The sequence below is a fragment of the Kogia breviceps genome, chromosome 15 (assembly GCF_026419965.1).
Source record: "Kogia breviceps isolate mKogBre1 chromosome 15, mKogBre1 haplotype 1, whole genome shotgun sequence".
NCBI lineage: Eukaryota > Metazoa > Chordata > Mammalia > Artiodactyla > Physeteridae > Kogia > Kogia breviceps.
Window position 1 is genome coordinate 15819181 of NC_081324.1, and position 20648 is coordinate 15839828.

The following is a 20648-nucleotide window of genomic DNA, read 5'->3' on the forward strand; positions in this document are numbered from 1 at the left end:
GTGTTGTATGATGTGACAAAGGAAGACAAACTAAGGGGCAGACGAGAAAGCAGCCAGTGACGCTGCCAGGCCTCCATGGATGGTTCAGATGCACTTGCGTCTTACAGTTAAGCTATCTCCTAGCCCCTTGAAAGGACCACCTTCTAGAAAGGGCCGGGGCCAGAGTACACACACTTCTCCACTGTGTTGAGGAAATGCCGCCCTGAAAACACACCCAAACTGCAGACCGTTAGAGACCGCTGCTCGGAGAACGCACTGGAAAGCAGGTGATCGTTCTTACCGGGAGATGACTAAGGGGTATGTCCACCTGTCCCAGGAAGTCGTCTCGTGTCTGTTGAGAAGAGAGAAAAGAATTAACGTTTCCATCTATTTGCTGAGTGTCAGCAATCTTAAAAGTGTTTCTTTACAAATAGAGAAAGGTCCAGGGCCTGACATGGGAGAGCAGGGGGGATGGGTTGAAGGCAGAGCCCCCGGTGAGGCACAGACAGCCGTCGCCTCGGAGACCACTGAGCCCAAGGCCTCACACACCTGACCTTTAGCTGCCCGAGACTCTGCAGGGCATCTACCACCCAACACACTGCAGACAAATCCTCTCTTGGACCTGGGGAGCATGCGATCAGGCAGGGAAGGGACACCTGGGACCCCAGAGGGTTTGGGGGCACAGCTGGCCCAGTTTAAAGAGAAGATTGTAAAGAAATGTTGGGACCATTTTCATGAATATTTATTAAGTGCTACAAACAAAAGAGCTCCTTGAGAGCTGAGAGTCTTGGGAAAGAGTACAGAGGCCAGTTATTAATATATCTTATACATTACTTATTAAAGAATGGCACTGAACTTTCAATCTAGTAAGTACACTGCTTCAGAATCCAAGATCATGCATGAGCTACTGGTTACATTTTTGGACACACTGTGCTTCTTCCCCTCTCCATCTCCCACGCAGACCTCGATGAAATGCACGTGGAGAAGCTCACAGGTGCCCTTTCAGACTCTGGGAAGCACAGGAAGTCATAGCTCAGGGTCAGGGGTCCCTGTTCTGGACCACGGGGTGTCCAGTAGGTCATGCTGACACAATGTCCTGCTGGAGGAGGGCTTGTGTCAGAGCCTCTGATGCTTAGATGACCTGCGATGTGAACCAGAAGGAACACGACGACTTCTGTTACCCGTAAAAACACGCAGTGGGGGCTTCCCTGGTGGCGCAGTGGTCGAGAGTCCGCCTGCCGATGCAGGGGACGCGGGTTCGTGCCCCGGTCCGGGAGGATCCCACGTGCCGCGGAGCGGCTGGGCCCGTGAGCCATGGCCGCTGAGCCTGCGCGTCGGGAGCCTGTGCTCCGCAACGAGAGAGGCCGCAATAGTGAGAGGCCCACACACCGCGATGAAGAGTGGCCCTCGCTTGCCACAACTGGAGAAAGCCCTCGCGCAGCAACGAAGACCCAACACAGCAAAAATAAATAAATAAATTAATAATAATTAACACACACACACACACACACACACACACACACACCACAATGAGCTAAAAAAAGAAAAAATGCAGTTGCTTCTACCACATTCAAAATGCCTATTATAGCTGGAAAGTTCTTCAGACATAATCAGACTTGTCCTACTGCTAGCCTGGGGAAAAGCCCAAGAGACAATCCAGACCTCCTAACTCCGAATCCTGGGCTCTTATTTTCACTCTTTACTGGTTTCCTATGAAAATTTCCAATTTATAAAACATGCTTTTGAAGCACACTTGAAAACATTCTCTTCTTGCATTTAAAAAGCAGCAGCAGATAAATGTGAACAAGATTTACTGAAATGATTTGCTCCACGCTTAGAATTTCCTTTTATGTGATTAACTAGAAAACTATCTGTGTCCTCTAAACAATACACGAAGGATAATGAACAATCAGTTACTACTGGCTGAGCGTGCACAAAGCAGGAGAAGAGCCCCCATCCTTCTGATAAGACTCTGCTTTCTTTTATTTTCTCAGCTATGTCTGCCTCGGCCCACCCTGGATACCTCAGCGAGCATATGGCCATTAGGTGCCGATGCTGTATATCTTAACAAGCAGTAGTCAGCACAAAGCCCAGAAAGTAGACATCGTCACTGTCCAAAGAATTGGGGAGCAGTCTCATTCTGAGTTTGTCTGATTTAACAATAAAGCCAGTGTAAATGTCAGTTAATTCCACTATCAAAAACACAGAAATGGGGACTTCCCTGGTAACACAGTGGTTAAGAATCCACCTCCCAATGCAGGGGACACGGGTTCGAGCCCTGGTCCAGGAAGATCCCACATGCCGTGGAGCAGCTAAGCCCATGCACCACAACTCCTGAGCCTGAGCTCTAGAGCCCACATGCTGCAACTACTGAAGCCCGCGTGCCTAGAGCCCGTGCTCCGCAACGAGAGAAGCCACCGCAATGAGAAGCCTGTGCACCACAACGAAGAGTAGCCCCTGCTCGCCGCAACTAGAGAAAGCCCGCGCGCAGCAACGAAGACCCAACACAGCTCCCCCCACCCAAAACCCCCCCTCACACACAGAAATGTCTGATTCCTGACTATAAATTGTGTGTCTACCTAATGAGAGTAGTGAGGTTCTACCACTTGTCCCCTCTCCCCTCCTGCTACTGGTACTGATGCTGTGAAGGAAAAGGACATGGGGATGCAACCATCAGAAGAAGACAGTCTTACCTGAAAATCCGTTTCATCATCTGCTCTCTTTGAATAGCTATCAATCGTTAACCTAAGTGCATTATAACAAAATTCACGAAACATCCACGTGCCCATGTTGTTTTGCTTGGGAGATGTTAGAGTTCTAAACCCATCAGATGAGTTCACCATCTGAACCAAGAGACAGGCACCTGCCGCTCAGGGCTACAGTAGCAAAGCAAGTGCTGTGGCAAGGCCTCATGTAATCCTCACGGCAGCTGTAGTAGGTGGGCACCATTATTATACCCATTTTACAGATGGGGAACCTAGAGACCGGAGAGGTTCCTAGCTGGGTAGCCTGATTCCAGAGTCTGGGCTCTTAACTAATACACTGTCCCCCATCTCAATAATGGGCAGGAAAGCGTGGCTGTGTACCAGCTTTGGGCTTCTCATCGGGATGCTGGCTCTCAACAGTGTGGATGAGAAGGGACTCTGATGAGAGCACAGTTTATGAGACTTCGGGGAAGGGGGTTCTGCTAAAACGCCCATCTGGGATGTTGTCCTTAACACAACCTCCTGTTCCGACCCTGCTCCTTTCCTCAGAGGAGCAGTTTATCGGATCCTAGTGGTACTCACTGCAAAGCTAGGCAGCTTCACTTGTACCTTAACAAGTTTTCTCATTACACTGAAAAAACAATTCCTAAAACAGATGAAGACGGAGCAACCTCATCATTAAAGTAAACAGAAGGCTCTTATTTTCTGGTCTACATCAAGGGTGACTGTAATAAAATCATTTTAAAAATAAAATAGGGATCAAGTGTATAGAGCAGCACATGGTCAAGAGGTATTGGCTTAAAAAGTGATTCACCAGTCAGTGGAACATGTTGGTGAGATCTAGGTTTCAAAACATCCACTGTTGCCAAAAGTACAGACATTTCAGGCAATGTAAAATACTTAGGTTAGTGACACTACACCAACATTAAATGTGTCTTCAACACCACAGAGCAGATCTAGGAGGGACCAGAGAGCCTGCTAGTGGCCTTCACACCAAAATGAGAAGCAGGAGTATTTCACGAACACCTGGGTGTGCTGATATGGCAGGATCCCTACCTGTGGGCCCTGGAGAGCCAAGGTTTGAGGCCATCAGAGCACCCTTAGGTCATCACTGCCACAGGATGACACCCTGCACCAATTTTATAAAAATACATTAATCAAATCACTTAAATAATTTCCATTCCAAAGTTATTCCCATCAGGCATCATGTTAACCCTAAGAGCTTACAAAAAACCAAATGAGTTTCAACTCACACAGTACATACGGGCATTTCTTGTGCTCATTTTTAAGTGGTAAATGTCAACTTCAACCTCAATTACCTGTCACACTATCCTAGAGGCTGAAAATATGCAGGTTAGTAACACAACTAACACAACTAAATGTTGTGTTGTCAGAAGGGAAATGTTCCCTTCTGACAAGCCATCAAATATTTTCCCAACATAATGACAATGCAAAATGGAGCCCTTGAAATGTGTCACATAAGGTGAAACAAAAATCTATATTCCATTACTGGAAAAGTGAAATGAATATACCAAACAGTCTCTCTCTTAAGAGTTTGTGTTCCAAATGACGATTAACTACATTCAAGGTCATTCCTCCAAAGGAAAGGGACAAGTGTGTGCCCTTGAGAGGCCATGGAGAGGTGTGTGTGAATACCACTGGACCCCAAAGCCTGGGGGCGATCACAATAGCTCCAGTGAAACCCTAACACAGCCCTCGGGCATTTCTCATTGTGCACACCGTGCCAGAGATGCCAGCACTGACGTGGACACCAGGCTTAGCTGTCCTCACAAAATAAATGAGAGGCAATTTCTCAAAGAACACATCCATTCAAGAAACACCACAGACTTTTGATCTTTAGGTTAGAATTGCACTCGAAGGATATGATCTGAATCTTACGGTGTACTGATGACCACAGAGGTCACCGTGCAAGAGCTAGGCTAGGACTCTGCGCATGTCACGTCGAAGCTGCAGGGGAGGAGGGGGACCATGTGGGGAGGACATCACCAGAAGTAAGGGGTGGGGGCACGTAAAGCTGGCGTCGTAAAGGCTCTTTAGGAAAGGTATATCAGAAAGGGCTGGCGATTCTTGGAAGGTAAAATGACCCGCGTGTAATATACGAGCTACACATTAAAGCAGCGCTTTTTAAACTGTGAGCCGCAATCCCGCTAGTAGTTCACAGGAAGCATTAAAACAAACTAGATATAACGGAATAAAAAATATTAGAGCCGCACATGAAATATAAGTAAGTACTGTTTCGAGGAATTTGTTTCAACTACACACACAGGTGAGTGCGTGTACCAAGTTGTGATGTCAAATTACTTTTTGTGTGCCACCATCACAAGTTTAAAAGCCACTTAACTCCAGCAAATGATAACCGTCCAGTGCTACCCCATGTCCTAGAAAGCATTAAGGAGCAACTTCCGAGGAAATTTTATTGAGAATTTCTCAAGACAAACGGAAGAGAAGTACCGAGGCATTACAACATAAGCCACAGAAAAAGAATTTAAGAGTAAAGACATGGAATGATTACATCTTCATACATTACAAATCAAGGTAAATCTCCCAACTCTAAACAGAGAGACAGAAAAATAACCTTTGTTTTGCTGCTAAACCAGTAAACGCTTCTTCCTTGCGAGGCACGCAGCCCACACTCGGGCACCAGCACCGACCAGACAGGGGAAACGGGTTCTATTTTTAGAGTGACTTTGGAAGCACGCACTCTGAATTATCTAAATAATGAATGGCTTGAGAAACTTTTGCAAAAGCTTTTAGACAAAATGTTATAAATATAGTGACTCTTCAACAGTCTACTGTCTGGAGAGTCACCTGGGTGTCGAGATGCACTTAGTTTTAGGTGCTGTCTCATTCCTCAAGAGAGCACGAAGGCAGCTTTACCATCACACACAAAAGGATGGAGGAATATTCTTTCTTCTCCGTCCATACCCTCCAGCCTGTCCTCCGACAGCAGAGCTGCTGTGGTTCAGGAAGAGAGCATGAGTTTGGCCTCCACCCACACCACCCATCGCATAATCGCATAATCCAACGTTTTACCACCTGGTGCCTGTGGCTTTTCCAAGTGAATTGTTTCAAAACACAATGTCAAAGTTACCTTAATGAAACAGCCAAGTGGAATTCCACTAAAAATAAAGAAAAAGCTCCAGTGATGACATCCTCTGAACGCACACGCTCTTACCAAAATCCACTTGATAGGCACCAGAACACAAAACCCAAACAAGATTCAGATACTTTTTTTGCAAAACACAAAGAGCTTTCACTCCGCCAGTCTCTCTGCCATTGAGTTTAGAGGTTACGGCTGAAACCTCCCATTCACGAAAACGGAATAAGGTGTGTCCTGGAGATGCTGGCTGTTATTTCTAACAACAAACAAGACCTCCCTGTCAACAAGATGTCAGAGCAAAACTCAGAGGACTTTTACAGGCTCAATAAAATCACGCTGGGTAGGCGGGCAGAATGAAACCATGCTGGCTGGCTGGTGATCATGAAGGCCTCTATTTTAAGGGACACTCTGCTTGAAATACAGAAGACAAAACAGAAGGGGCAGACAAAGAACCATCCTGCTGGCAAAGACGATGGTAGCTCGGCAGTAGCCGCCAGGCTTTAACCAGCAGCATCACTAGACCAGTTCAAACTGGGCTGTGAGAAGCCGGTGCTCTTCAGGTTCCAGGGGAGCCCCCAGTGCTCCAGGTGTCCTGCTACCACATCAGGGATGAGATGCGCTTGACGTCCCCTCCTCCCTCCGGGTGGGTGGGTGGAGGAAGCTCCGGGGCACGGTCCAGTCCTCTCCCCGCTCCACATGTGAGCATCTTCCAGGCCAGGGGTCAACTGAGGGCCACAGGCATTACAGCCTTCTACCAAGCTTGATACTCTGAACTTAAGATCCAATAAACTCTGGGAATGCCAACACTGGGAACGAGATCTGGGAACCAGATGCACAAAATGTGAGCAGCACTGCTGAGGTCACTGGCTCCTTCAGGCAGGGGGTCACCCACAGGTAGACGACGCTACACTGCACCTGGCCCGAAAGGCACAGAGACTAGGTGCCCTCACCTCCTAGGGACAGAAGCTAACTAACTGGCCATGTACTAGAGAGAGAAATGTAACATGAGCCACATCTAGAACTTGGAAATTTCTAAGTCCCATTAAAAAAATAAATAAACAGGCGAAACTAATTCTAATAATATATTTTAGTTGACCCAATATATCCAAAATATTATCATTTCAACATGTAATCAGTATGCAGATTATTACTAAAAGTGTCTTACATTCTCATTTTTGTGCTAAGTCTTTGAAATCTGGTGTGTGTTTCTCGCCTACAGCACACCTCGCTTGGGACCACCTGCATTTCAAGTGCTTGAGAGCCACAGGTGGTGGATATCTCTGCACAGACACTGACCATGACTGCCACCTCTCAGAGGCATTAACAGAATGCTGCAGGGATACGGCGGGGGAAGTGACTAATTCTGCCCAGGGTCAAGGGCAGGCATGACTTCAGGAAGGATGAAATCTTCATGCAGGGTCAGGAGGAGGAGCTTGCCAGGAGGACGGACGGGGGTGGAAAGAGAAGGTAGGAAGCCGATCGGGCAAGAGGTGCAAGGGCCTGAAGAGAGGGCCGGTGGGGGGATCTGGTGGGGACTGGGGTTGGTGGTGGAGGGGAGAGACGGTGAGGCTGGGTCTGAGGGCCCCTGGGTGGTTATGTGGGAGGACAGCACACTGCGGGATGAGAGGATACATGAGGACACCAAGGAGGGAAAACTGGCAAGGACTGCATTTAGAAAGGTCCCCGGACAGTGGGAGGGAGAACGCATTGGAGAGGAAGACTTTGGAGACAGAGTGTGCTCAGGACAGTGTCAAGTGGCTCAGATGAGGCTCCGGGAGGGGCTGGACCACGGGGGGAACCGGGAGGTGGGGTGGTGGTTCAGAGCATCCTGCTCCCGGACCCTCCTTGTCAGCCTCGAGGCTGGCTCACGGTGTGGCGAGGGAGCAAGTACTGTTATGCACGCGAGGTCCTGACCCCCGTGCCCAGCAGGCGCCCGCGGGAGCCACTGCCACGGTCAGTACAACAGCACAAGGTCAGCCATGGCGCCGACAACAGAAAGCAAAGGCCCGGGAAGGGAACGGGCGTGGCCCAGGGCTGCCTGCAGGATGCGGAGTGTCATCGGCCCCAGGGTGTCATCTCAACGTTCATCTCTTTATTTCCCTGTTTGTAAAGAAGTTTCCCCTTCAGCCTAGACGCGCTTGGTGACACAGACCGTGGTCTACGGTTGTGTATCATTTCAGAGGAAGGAGGAGCCCACAGCTTGCCACCCCTACAGGGCCTGGGGCCTGGCCTGGCGTCACAACGCCGTCTAACCTCTGCTTCAAAGCCGTCCGGCTGCACAAGAGCTGCCCCACGAACAACCCTGACAGTTTCTTATGAGGCTAATCTACCTTTATAGAAAATGCACATGTAGAAAAACCTTAGGCGTCACTGTCATTCCTTGTGAAAGGCACGGTAAATTTGCTGAATAAACTCCGAGTTTTTAATGACTACAATCTGCTACAATAAGGTAAACATTTACATATATTCTACTTGTTACAAAGCAAATTGGCCTGAGATTAAACTTCAAGGTGAAAAGGGAAATGTGTCACTGGGTTCATTGAATGACACAGTACTGTTTAACTTTGCGCTTCTGATTTTACCATACCAAGCTGTTTTAATTTCTCAAGATCTCAGGATACAGTGATTCTTCTCAGGCTAAGTGTCTCATTTCTTCTCTGGAGAAGTTTTACAATCAATTTTTCTGCAAGCAATTTTAATGATAGATTAAATGTATAAAGAACAAAAGAAAGTAAAGATACCTCTAGATTCTGTTGTTTATCTGTGAACTCAGCTACCAATAAATAGACTTTAATAATCTGAATGAAATGATTCACGGCAGACACGTTTAGTAACCAAAGCAGGGTAAAAGAATGATCGAAGGATTGGGGAAAAGGGCACCTAGGGACACCATGGGTGTCAATGTCATTTTTATAGTTTGATTTCATTAACAGGTTTACTGCTAAAAGCTCTTCCTCATACTTCAAGGCATTTGAAACTATCAGCCCATCTCCTTGTCTGGCTGGACAGTAGTTTGCGTGTGCGGAATATCGTCCTCAAGCAAAAACAGATCACATGTAACATAAGTGCAGTATGGTATCATTCTTGGAACTTTAATGAGTGACGATTCTGAGCTACAAGAGGTACTAGAGCTACAAGAGGACGCTGACTGACTTTTCAGAGGAGCTTTGGCATCCCAGGTAGGTCCTGATAAGTCTTTTTCTGCAATGGCTGTGTTTTGGCTGAAACCACATCTCTGGCCAATGGACTCTATCAAAATTTGCTGGGGGGAGAGCTCCATCCAGCCATACTCCGGTAAGAACTTCAAGACGGCAAAGAATAATAAGCTTACGTGCAGCTCACCAATCATGTATCAGAAACCTGTTATTAGCAGGTTAAGAAACTTGCCCAGGGTCACAGAGTTAGTAAACAGCAGCCAGAATGTGAACCCAGGCAGGCTGGCTCCAGGGTCCATGCTGTCACCACCACAGAGTAACTTCACACTCCATGGACTTAAAGACAAACATTAACAGGCTCCCCCTACCCCCAGAAGACTCTCGTTTGATGCCCGGCAGCCCCCAACTCCACATCCCCTCAGGTGACGCTTGCCAGATACAGTTCTTGCAATCTGTGAACTCCCATGGAACATAACCTCAGCACTGTCTGTCCTGTCCATATTCCTACATGTGTCCTTCTTTCCTTACCTGTATATTAATACAACAATGAAATGAATGAAGTATACATTTGAAAGAAAAATGAAAAGGAGCTAAATACTTCTGATTCTTTGATTAATCCCCTCCCCCTGCCCCAACATCTTTTAAAGCTGAGCTCTTCCAACCACAGCAGGCAGACCCCGAAGGATAAACAAAGACTTTCCAGGGAACTTGGGCATGGGAAGTCTTAAAGAAATCATTTTCTAGAGCCCTCCCTAGGTCCTCTTCCCTAAACTCGACCTGCCTGAGAACAGAGTCTGTCTTCTGCTTCCTTGCCTTTCCTAAATCACAACCCCCTTCTCCCGCTTTCCAAAGAAAGGCGTACTTCTCACCCGTCCAATCTTACCACGGTCCAGTGTGCCGGGTATAAAAACCTCTGAAACACAAAATGAAGGGACAGTTTGAAAAGGCACAGCTCCCGAGCTGAGGGGACATGAGACAGACTCTTCCTTCCCCTGGACGACAGACTCATGGAATGACAATGTCTTGCATATGTACCATCCATCCAACTAACTTTATTGTTTATTTGATTTAAAAAATGAAGTCTGATTTTTAACTGACAGGAAATAAGCCTGATATGGCTGACTTGTTTTTAGCAATAAGGACTGATTTGGTTAATTCAATTTTATTGTAGATATTTTCCATAAAATGAGCTGTATCTACGATCACAAGCTAAAAGAACCAAAATACTGGATATGTCATAAAATGCATTTAAAGCACACACAAAATTCTCAATACATTAAAAATTACATCTTTGGCAACTATTGGACTAATAACTTATCAAGTTACTGATAAATTATAGATGTCATCTTAAAAAAATGTGTGAGAAATAGTTCTTCACAATTCTTTATAAGGTTTACTGAGCAAAGACGTTTGGAGATCAGAGTTTAAAGCATACAATCGATCATCCAGTCAGGTCATTAACTCGGTTGTTATTAAAAAGTTTCCCTCAAAACTCATTAAGTATTTAAAGCTTCCCCCTCCAGGGGACAGGACTGCAGCCATGAAAAGGAAAGGCTTCTCCTTTCCACATACTATGCTGGTGAGAAAAACAGCCTGGAGAGGAAACCTTCAAAGCTTTGTGGAAAATTAAGCAAATGATTACATGCACCTTCAGATTACACCATTTAAAATAAGGAATTTGAAGGACGAAGAGAAATGTCAGTTTCAGATTCCAGCAGGTGCAAATTTAAGAACAGCAGCGCGTGGGTACGCCCCCACTCCGTCACCTACAAAGGATACCCTGGGAAGCAATGGCTCAACACCTCCTCCTCCTCCTCCTCGGCTCTCTGGGACAGATTAACATCCACGGGCACCTGAGCGCAGTCCTTCTGAAGAGGAACGGCAGGACGCAAGTGTGGAGGTAACCTGGGGCCCCCGGCCTGGCTGCATGTTACAGTCTCCCGGGAAGCTCTCAAGGTGCTGCTACCCAGGCCTCACCTGAGACAATTAAATTTCTGGTAGAGGGGCCCAGACCCAGGTGTGTTTTAGAAGCTCTCCGGCTCATGCTTATCTGAGGCCCGGGCTGACAACCCGTGAGTAAACCTCTCGGGGTTCCTTCTTCATGAAAGAGCAACTGCGATTAGCTGTTAAACTGGCAGAATTATACTGATAAGCAAACTCATACTAAATCGCAGCCTCTAAAGGTAGAAAACAGTGCGTGTTCCCTGCGCCCCAACCCCAGAGCTCCCCTCCTGTGGGCCTCTACTGTCCTCCCAGAGGAGGACTAGGCTGGACCCATCTACCCGTGTTGGTAAAAATAACTGCCTGGGCCCGGAATGTGGATGAGATGGGGGCGGGGGATGATTTTTGGCCGCCCCTGTTTGGAACCCTAGCCCTCTGGCCTGATAGGGCTGGGATATTAATAGGAATAAGACTCACAGGTGCACAGACAAAGCACAGAGATTTCACCGGTCATGGCCAAGGGCTATCTGCTTGCCATTCTAATACCAGAGCTAAAAAGACAAATCCCATTTTAAAATAGAATGAGAGAATGTGATCTTTAGGAGGGACCTCAAAAGTCATTCACTGCAAAATATCTGAGACTCCTCTCTCCGTCCACCCTTCAAGTGGGTGAGCACCCCGCCTAGCTTTAAGCACCATCAGTGATGGGGAGCTCACTACCTACTGGGTCGGGAGAAAGGGTATAGGCTTTGGACGCATATATGCCTAGTTTAAAAGTCCAATGTCTATCTAGAAATAGCAGAATGGCCAGAGGCAAGTTTCTTAATCACCACTGAAGGTTGATCTTCTCATCTGTAAAATGGGGATAGAAACAACTTTATTTTGCACAGTCACTGGGTATTAAATGGGACAATTGGATTCAATAAGCGTATTCCTAACCCAGGGCTTTTTACCCTCAGCACCACTGGCATTTGGGGCTAAATAATACTTTGTTGCAGGGGACTGTTTATGCTACGCATTATATGGTTTTAGAAACATCCGGCTTTTATCCACAACTTCCAAACCAACCACTGCCCCTCAGTTATGATAACCAAAAATAGCTCCAGGGCTTCCCTGGTGGCGCAGTGGTTGAGAGTCCGCCTGCCGATGCAGGGGACGCGGGTTCGTGCCCCGGTCCGGGAGGATCCCACATGCCGCGGAGCGGCTGGGCCCGTGAGCCATGGCCGCTGAGTCTGCGCGTCCGGAGCCTGTGCCCCGCAACGGGAGAGGCCACAGCAGTGAGAGGCCCGCGTATCTCACACACACACACACACACACACACACACACGCTCCAAATACTGTCAAATGTCTTGGGAGGGGGTCGTGGATGGGACGAAACTGCTCCCAGTTGAGAACCGCTGTCCTAGTCCACTTCCCTCCCTGTACTCCGTAAGGCGTTCATGGCATCACCTTTGGGCAATTCTGTAAGAATGTTCTCGTGATCTGGTGTTCGTTTTTCTTTAACTCCCACCCCCCGAAGCACCAGGGAAGAAGGAAGCGTAAGTTAAGTTTCTGGACCTCGAAAGTGACAAGGCCGAGACCTGAACAAGAGTCGCCCTGACTGCAGCACTTACATTTGTTTCTACAATACCACATCCTCTTAGGGACTAGCCAATCTCTCACAGGGGGATGTGATGGCTTCATTGGTTTAATCGCTCATTTGAAGAAAGTTCGGTCCTTATCAGTTCTAGCTGGTTTCCCTCTCCCCCTCCCCCCACCCCGAGGAATTTCAAACAAGAGATCTGAGAGCAAAGCTTCATGCACTGGACTATTTCCTAATTAATGGGTAAAACAGAGAGTGGGACAGAGTTCACTAGATAGCTGCCAGGAAAATGCCTGAGAAGCTGAGACTGATGGCTGAGCTCCTTCTCCGAGTGAGCTGTGCTTAAGATCAACAGCAAGAGCTATGCAGTTATCAGGAAGGAACTGAAGCTCTGGCCCAGAAACGTTTCCAGAACAAGGAACCGTGCTGTAAAGAGCTACAACTGCAAGCATACAGTTGGGCTGGCGTCCAAGCCAGGAAGGCCCAGAAACATGGGAGAGAGAATGTGCGCGGACTTTAGATAAAAAAATCACAGGGGAGAAAAATGCCCCCAGGACTCCCTTCCATGTCACATCAAAAGTCTTGAACAATCAAACCAACGAAGAAGACGGAAGTTAGCATCACGGGCACCAAACCTTAAGTCTTCAACTGATGTCTCAAAGCACAAGGCAAACCTGGGAGAAGAAAGCTGTGACTTTTTCTAAGAATCACTGGGGACTAACTCTCAAATGCCCACGTGCCGTGCAAGAAGCGGTCGAATATCCATGTCATTTGTAAAACTCACTAGCACCGGAACCAGGATGAGGCTAGCGAGGCCCCGAGAGCAGGGCTGCTCGTGCTGATTTAAGTGCTTACTTAAATGCTGAACCCCAGATGCCTCTCTTGCTCCCCCTTAGTCCTTGCCCTGAAACCCACATTTGTTGCACTGTATGCCCTGCACCAATGACTCAAAGGAAGGGGAGGTACTGCCTTTGAGAGGCACACGGCCTAGATGCACGGGTTCTAAATTACAGGCGTGGATGTGAAGGGCGCCAGGGAAAAGAATCCCAGACCAGAGGCTGGCCCCTTGGGTGCTAGTCCTGGCTCAGGAACTAACTAGCTGCATGACCTTGGGCACTAAGGCTTCCCTGCACCAGGTTCCTCACCTGGAAAATGGGGCAATGACCACCTGTACTTCCTGTTTCATAAACCATCACACACCTCAAACGTCAGTGTGTGTGGAAGACTTGTGCAAGTTATTATGGAATGTGATTAAGCTGACCTATTAGTGAACACTTTGAGTTGAGAAATGGGAGGAGTCGGGGAGGATCCCCGCCAGTAACCAGCCAACTGTAAAGCACACAGCTATTTTTAGAAACTTGATGGTTCAATCAGTCTGGTCTTCAATCAAAAAACTTCTTGTATTGCCAAGAGCTCAGCACAGACAGTCTGAGAAACCCTGTTCCATCCTGAGGGCAAACCACATGAAAGAGCTTTAAAAGTGAAACGAACTGTTGTAAAGTTAATTATCCCTTAAAAAATAAATACATGAAAATGAAATGTAATGTCAAGGACTGAAGGAAGACTAAATAAGCATAAAAAGGTTAGTCTAAGCTTAGAAACTTCTTCCTTTTTTTTTAAAAGATGATCTGCAGTGAGGCTATTCAACGACTTTTAAGAAGTTGCACGGAAGAATCCATTTATGTATATGCTGGTTGTTCGGAACATTAGACCTACAATCCTGAAGAAAACTGTATCATAAATCGTAATCCCGAGGCTAGACTGCAGAGGCTCAGGACATCTGTGAAGTAACTGGAGCGTGAAGCAGCACTCACCTGGGGGCTTCAATTACCCTCTAACTTCCGCCCTGAGCTTCTCAGCTAACATCCCTCACTAGCTGGGGCAACACGGGGCCGGGACGAGCCCCTGTCGACACCATCCCACTGTCACCCCTCCAACTGCGCACTTGCAGGTGGGCACTTCGCAAGTCACCGACAGGGAATGGCAGGGCACGGGGGCAATGACCCTGACAGCAGAGGTGAGTCACCTCCGGAGCTGGGTTTGGGGCCAGGGCAACGCGCTAGGTCATCCTCGGTGCTAACGAGAACTCTGCATTACCCTCCATCATATTTCCATGGCTTATTTTCATAGGAGTTAAAATTTCCCTACAAAAATCCTTAAGTAAAACTAAGGTCATTACTTTACCTTGGGATGTGCAGGTACCAGCTTGAAAAAGCATAGGCTGCACCAGTGAGTGCAGGGACCCAGGCAGAACCGTGGAGCAGTGCTCCCTCTCCGAGCTCGAGCGAGTTCCTTAGCTACTGGAGTTGTGAAAACAGAACGTCCAAAACTAGCACCAGACCCTGAGTGAAGGAGATGCCAGTAGCTCAGCGCAGATTTTTTTTTTTTTTTTTTTTTTTTGCAGTACGCGGGCCTCTCACCGCTGTGGCCTCTCCCTTTGCGGAGCACAGGCTCCGGACGCGCAGGCTCAGCAGCCACGGGCCCAGCTGCTCCGCGGCATGTGGGATCCTCCCGGACCGGGGCACGAACCCGCGTCCCCTGCATCCGCAGGCGGATTCTCAACCGCTGCGCCACCAGGGAAGCCCTAATCCCCAATTCTTATGTCCTTTTTTTTTTTTTTTTTGCTGGATAAAAAAGTCTTCTTACTCAGGCGCTAGCTCATCCTTGCCTGTTCCTTCAGGAGCTCGTCTGTGGGACATGTGGCGGATCATTAAGGGACCACTTAATTACAGTTTGAGAATAAATTACAAAGTTGAGCCTTACTTTGGATGCCATCCTGAGAAAAAGTGAGAAGAGTTACAACTATGACTCTTAAAATCGTATAAATGCCAGAGAGTCTTTTCTAAGCTCTCCACCACCCTCAACCCAATTCACCTCCAAGAGGGGCCAGTGGAGGCGAGGAGACTGCTTTTCTAAGCACTGTATTTATGAAATACGTATAACCTAATTATAACTGTTTCAGACCCTGTCTGTAAAAACTGTCCACGTTTTCTCTACCCACCCAGAGAAAACAATCTCGGGCATTTCAAAGCCACAGTAATGGAGACTAGCTTTGCAGTTAAATTTTCAAAAAGCAAACAAAATATATCCAATTTATACAAAGGCACTGAAAAATGTTTTTGATTTGCTAGTACATATTGTGTTTTTCTTTTTAGGCATCAATGTGTCAAAAAAAAAAAATCTTGGTATCTTGCAGTCAAGAAATCTAACAGCTTTTCATATCAGTCTATGCCTCTCTCCCTGCAAAGGGGATAAAAAATGGTAACTGAACAAAGGCACTGATGTGGCACCTTCCCCAGTCGCTTATCATGCAGGGTGCACATGCTTTTTATTCTGAAAATTCAGGTAAGAACTTTAATAAAATAGAATGATCAACTCCAGAACGACTCAAAACAGACCAAACTGTGCCCAGCCACATGCCTTCTTCAACCTGATCACGTACAGAGGGGGGTGCATGTGCGCATACACACAATTTTAGAAGCAAAAGTACACGCACACCCCCTTCCAGAGACTTGATTAAAGATAACATTTAGAAGACAACTGTCATTGACTGTAATGGCTATCCAATCTGCAGTCGTGGTGCAAATTACTCTTTGACACAGGCTGCAACAGAACCATTTATTTATTTAATTTTGATTTTACTCTAAGAAACATGCTACGTTGCAATTCAAGAAGCCCAGGGAACAAAACTACGGGGAGACGTTGTCATATAAAATGCAATTTAGGGACTTCCCTGGAGGTCCAGTGGTTGAGACTTCACCTTCCAATGCAGGGGGTGCCGGTTCAATCCCTGGTCAGGGAGCTAAGATCCCACATGCTTTGCAGCCAAAAAACCAAACACATAAACAACAGAAGAAATACTGTAACGAATTCAATAAAGACTTTAAAATGGTCCACATAAAAAAAAAAATCTTAAAAAAAAATAGTAATTTAGAAGCCTGGTTGACATCCACGGTGAAACGGTATCCCAAGAAATGTTCCATTTGTCATCATGTGCCTGCTGGAAGGGACCAGATGGGACAGCGCTTGATTACTTAGGGCAGTGCGCTTATCAGAACCAGTAAATTCGCTCAGCCCACAGACACTTTTCGGAAAGGAAAAAAGGGGAGAGAGATGGAAAAGACAGCCTTTAGGACATGTTTTTAAGCACTTTATATGCATTATCTCATTTAATCATCCTAATAACCCTGAGGGAGATACCATCATTAGCCCTGTTTTGAAGATGCGAGACCTGTGCTTTAGAGAAGTTCAGTGACCTGCTCATACTGTCCGGTCCACTAAGCAGGGCCAGGATCCAGGTAGTGATGGACCCAGGATTCAAACTCGTGCATGGCTCATCTCTCCATGTTTTGTCTCTGTGGATCTAGTTAAGATAACCAGGGTCCCAGAGTTAAACTCAACAGAAGATAGCCCTGGACTCTTATTAAAATCATGAATTACAACTCAGAGACATGCAGCTTCTCTTAAAACATATATACAGAAAAGATAATCACTTTTCTTTTTAAAGGGATATTATCATAGTTGTCACCAAGATATGTGACATTCACGTAGACAGACTGAGCTGGGGCAAATTCCAATTACCCCAAATGAAAGCATGATACTGTAACAAGATTGATTCTACTGTAACTTTAGATTTCCTAGATTTTATTCTTCTGTATCACTGATTTACAGAAGTGATTCTATTTGTGTTTGCTAGCACACAGGCATTACCTTCAAGAATCTCAACTGCTATTTTACTGGAGAAAGAGATACTGAAGCCTAGATAATGGCACCATCAAAGTACAACAAGAAAGAATAAGACACCCAGGAAGGCACACTTGCAGGAGGCAGCTCTTGGGAAAAGACCTGGAGACAGCAGAAAACAATGCAATGGGGAACAGTCGAGCGGTGAGTTGGACGTGATCATTTAAATCTCTCCTAGGTCTAATGTTCCAGAGCACAGAGCCATCCACGCCAAGCATACAGGCTCAGGGCCTTGAACAACCACTGCTGGTACCACTCCCTGGCTCTCTGGATCTGACGTGACCTTTTTCTTACAACTCATTTTACGTGTACATCTTCCCTTCCAGCAAAACCACAAGCAGCCTCAGGACAGACACAGTCTTATACATCTTTGTATCTATCTCCCACTGTGCCTAGGAACAGCAACAAGACATAGTACATTCTCAATAACCGCCTGATTTAACTTCAAGAGTAAAACGACCCCTGCAGGATAGAATCTGAATCCTTTGGCTTTCTCTGTAAACTGTCCCAGGTGTTGAAAATGGGGTGTAGTAGGCTGAGTAATGGCTTACAAAGATATCAGGTCCCAAATTCCTGGAACTTGTAAATGTCAGCTTATCTAAAAAATGATCTGTGCGTGTATGACTAAATTAAGGATCCTGCGATGGGCAAATTATCCTGGATTATCCAGGTGGGCACTAAATGGAATTACAAGGGTCCTTACAGGAGAAGTACAGAGGGAGACTGAAGACAGAAGAGGAGGTGGCAACGTGACCTTGGAGGCAGAGACTGGAGCGATGTGGCCACAGCTTAAGGGATGCTGGCAGCGGTAAAGGACTGATTCTCTCCCCGAGCCTCTGGAGGAGCACAGACCAGCTGGCATCTTGATTTTAGTCCAGTGATTCTGATTTTGAACTTCCGGCCTCCAGAATTGTGAGAGAATTCGTCTCTGCGTTTTTAGGCTAAGTCTGCAAATAAGTTGTCACGGCAGCCATAGGAAACTCATATGTGGGCAAAGACCAGTCCAAAAACCTGTTTTAGGAGAAGAGAACCGGAGGGCTGGGAGGATGCCTTACACCTGGAACGACAGGGATGTTTTCTGTGAAACTAGCAGAGACCGAGTTTCCAGGGGAATCCTGTTTGAACCCAAAGAACTTCCTGACCAACAGCTCTGTGAGGTTCCATTCAAACTTTTATCCTGGCCACCACCAGAAATAAAAATGCTACTCATGGATCAAACTCAGATTCCGTGAGAGCGATCAGGGGACCACCTGAAGGTTGCCCCCCAACATTATTTTACAACTGACTCATTAATCGGGTTGAGATGCACACACAATACATTTCCCCTGCCCTGCCCAATGCTTCCGGTCCGTGCTCACACACCAGGAGGTGCTTTCTTCCTGGAAACACGAAGACGACACAGGCAAAAAGGAAATACCTTTCTATTGCAAACCCCTTCAAAGTCTGCTTAAAACAACTATTTCCCCCCATAAAACCTAAAGGATTCTGAAGAGAATCTCTACTACCTGCCAGTAATTTCCTCTCTCAACATCCAAAAATCCTCCTCCATTTTTAAGTGCCTGCCCTGAGAGCCTTGGCACAGCTTGGCTGATTGTACATCTATTGACACACACGTCTGCTGCAATCGTCTTTCTTCACAGTGTTATACAAAAGCACGAAGCAAAATGCTGTACATCCCTCACTATTGAGTTCATTAAACTGTGATTTCTGAGGCCACACGATTAAGTGAGATATTTAAAATACTGAAGTATTTAAATTTTATTTGAACTATGGCTTCTTTTAAACTAAAGCTCCACTGGCCATCTGAATGCTTGAAGGTTTTGTTGCGGCTGCTTTTACTGTTGTAGTTTTAATACTATTTAATAGTTAGTTTAAAGCGGAAGACAAGTACACAGTGTGAAACCTCTCAACTGCTTTTACCTCTGACCTCAAAAGTTGACAAGAACAATGAAGCTGGTCGGGCAGTTTAATCAAATGTCTCACAATGAGAATACCTAAGACCAGCACTTGTGGCACAGGAATTGCATGCCGGCAGCTGCTAGTTTTTGACAGAGCAACCGTTTCTGTTCGTTTCAGAACTGCCATATTTTTATTTAGCCACTTGGTAAGAAATCTGTCAACAGCTGCTTGGTTGAAAATGAAAGACTATCAACTATACTTCAATTTTTTTTAAAAAAAGCAGGGAGATAAAAATTGATTGAATTTGGAGCCATTCAGTGAAAGTGCTTTCCCCCGCATCCCGGATTCAATTTGTTCTTTAAAAAAAGGTGAAACCGGGCTTCCCTGGTGGCACAGTGGTTGAGAGTCCGCCTGCCGATGCAGGGGACACGGGTTCGTGCCCCGGTCCGGGAAGATCCCACGTGCCGCGGAGCGGCTGGGCCCGTGAGCCGTGGCCGCTGAGCCTGCGCGTCCGGAGCCTGTGCTCCGCAACGGGAGAGGCCACAACGGTGAGAGGCCCGCGTACCACCCCCCAAAAAAAGGTGAAACCAAAATGAACCCACGTCAAACCAAATTCAACAGGCTTGATAAGACATCCCACCAAGGATTACAAAAGCTTCCTGGTTATCCTGGTTATTTAAATTAAATGAGAAAATATTACCAGACGGTGGCAGGAAGGAGAATCCTTCAGTTTATTTTGGGGAAAAGCAGAAAGTGTGGTGTGCATTTCCAAGATATTGATTCATGATCAGATTTCCCACGTGCTAATGTGAAGGTTGGTGTAAAACGGGAATTCATGTCACTGAATACAAATAGTACATGAAATATTTCCTAATACCCAAACCCTTACTCAGAGTAAGGAGATCTTATAAATAAATCATGAGAACCCATTATTACACATCAGAGAATACATGAGTCAGAAGCAATAAGATGTTCTGCGAAGACTAGGTTATGTTAATTCAAACTTTAAATAAATAACAGCATAAATTAAAAGCAGTTTATCATTACATGATCATAGCACACAGCTGATGTATGCTTAAAAAGCAAGAGCTTTATTGTACACAACCTGGGTTATTAAAATTACTGTGCTTTCTAATGACATCTAAGCACACAATAATCACCCCATATCAACAGTTGACATCTTCTTGCTATTCCAAAGGGGTATTTATTACTCTTTTAAAAGATCATTTTTTTTTTTTTTTTTTTTTTTTTTTTTTTAATTTTTGTGGTATGTGGGCCTCTCACTGTTGTGGCCCCTCCCGCCGCAGAGCACAGGCTCCGGACGCGCAGGCGCAGCGGCCATGGCTCACGGGCCCAGCCGCTGCGCGGCACGTGGGATCCTCCCGGACCGGGGCACGAACCCGCGTCTCCTGCATCAGCAGGAGGACCCTCAACCACTGCGCCACCAGGGAAGCCCAAGATCATTTGTTTTTTAAATTAAAACCCAGATAGGCTGGTGCATTAACTACACTGGCACTGATTGT

The 20648-nt window shown here is 46.4% G+C and overlaps 1 protein-coding gene across 22 annotated transcripts in view; it reads right to left on the reverse strand.

Moving 5' to 3' along the window:
• The window catches only part of NEDD4L (NEDD4 like E3 ubiquitin protein ligase), a 345052-nt gene that overhangs the window by 86494 nt on the left and 237910 nt on the right, over positions 1–20648 (reverse strand). For all 22 annotated transcript variants that reach the window (XM_059040433.2, XM_059040434.2, XM_067015214.1 and 19 more), the window contains one exon: positions 281–331. In XM_059040433.2, coding sequence (XP_058896416.1) covers positions 281–331 — 51 coding nt within the window. The remainder of the gene's footprint in view (positions 1–280; positions 332–20648) is intronic.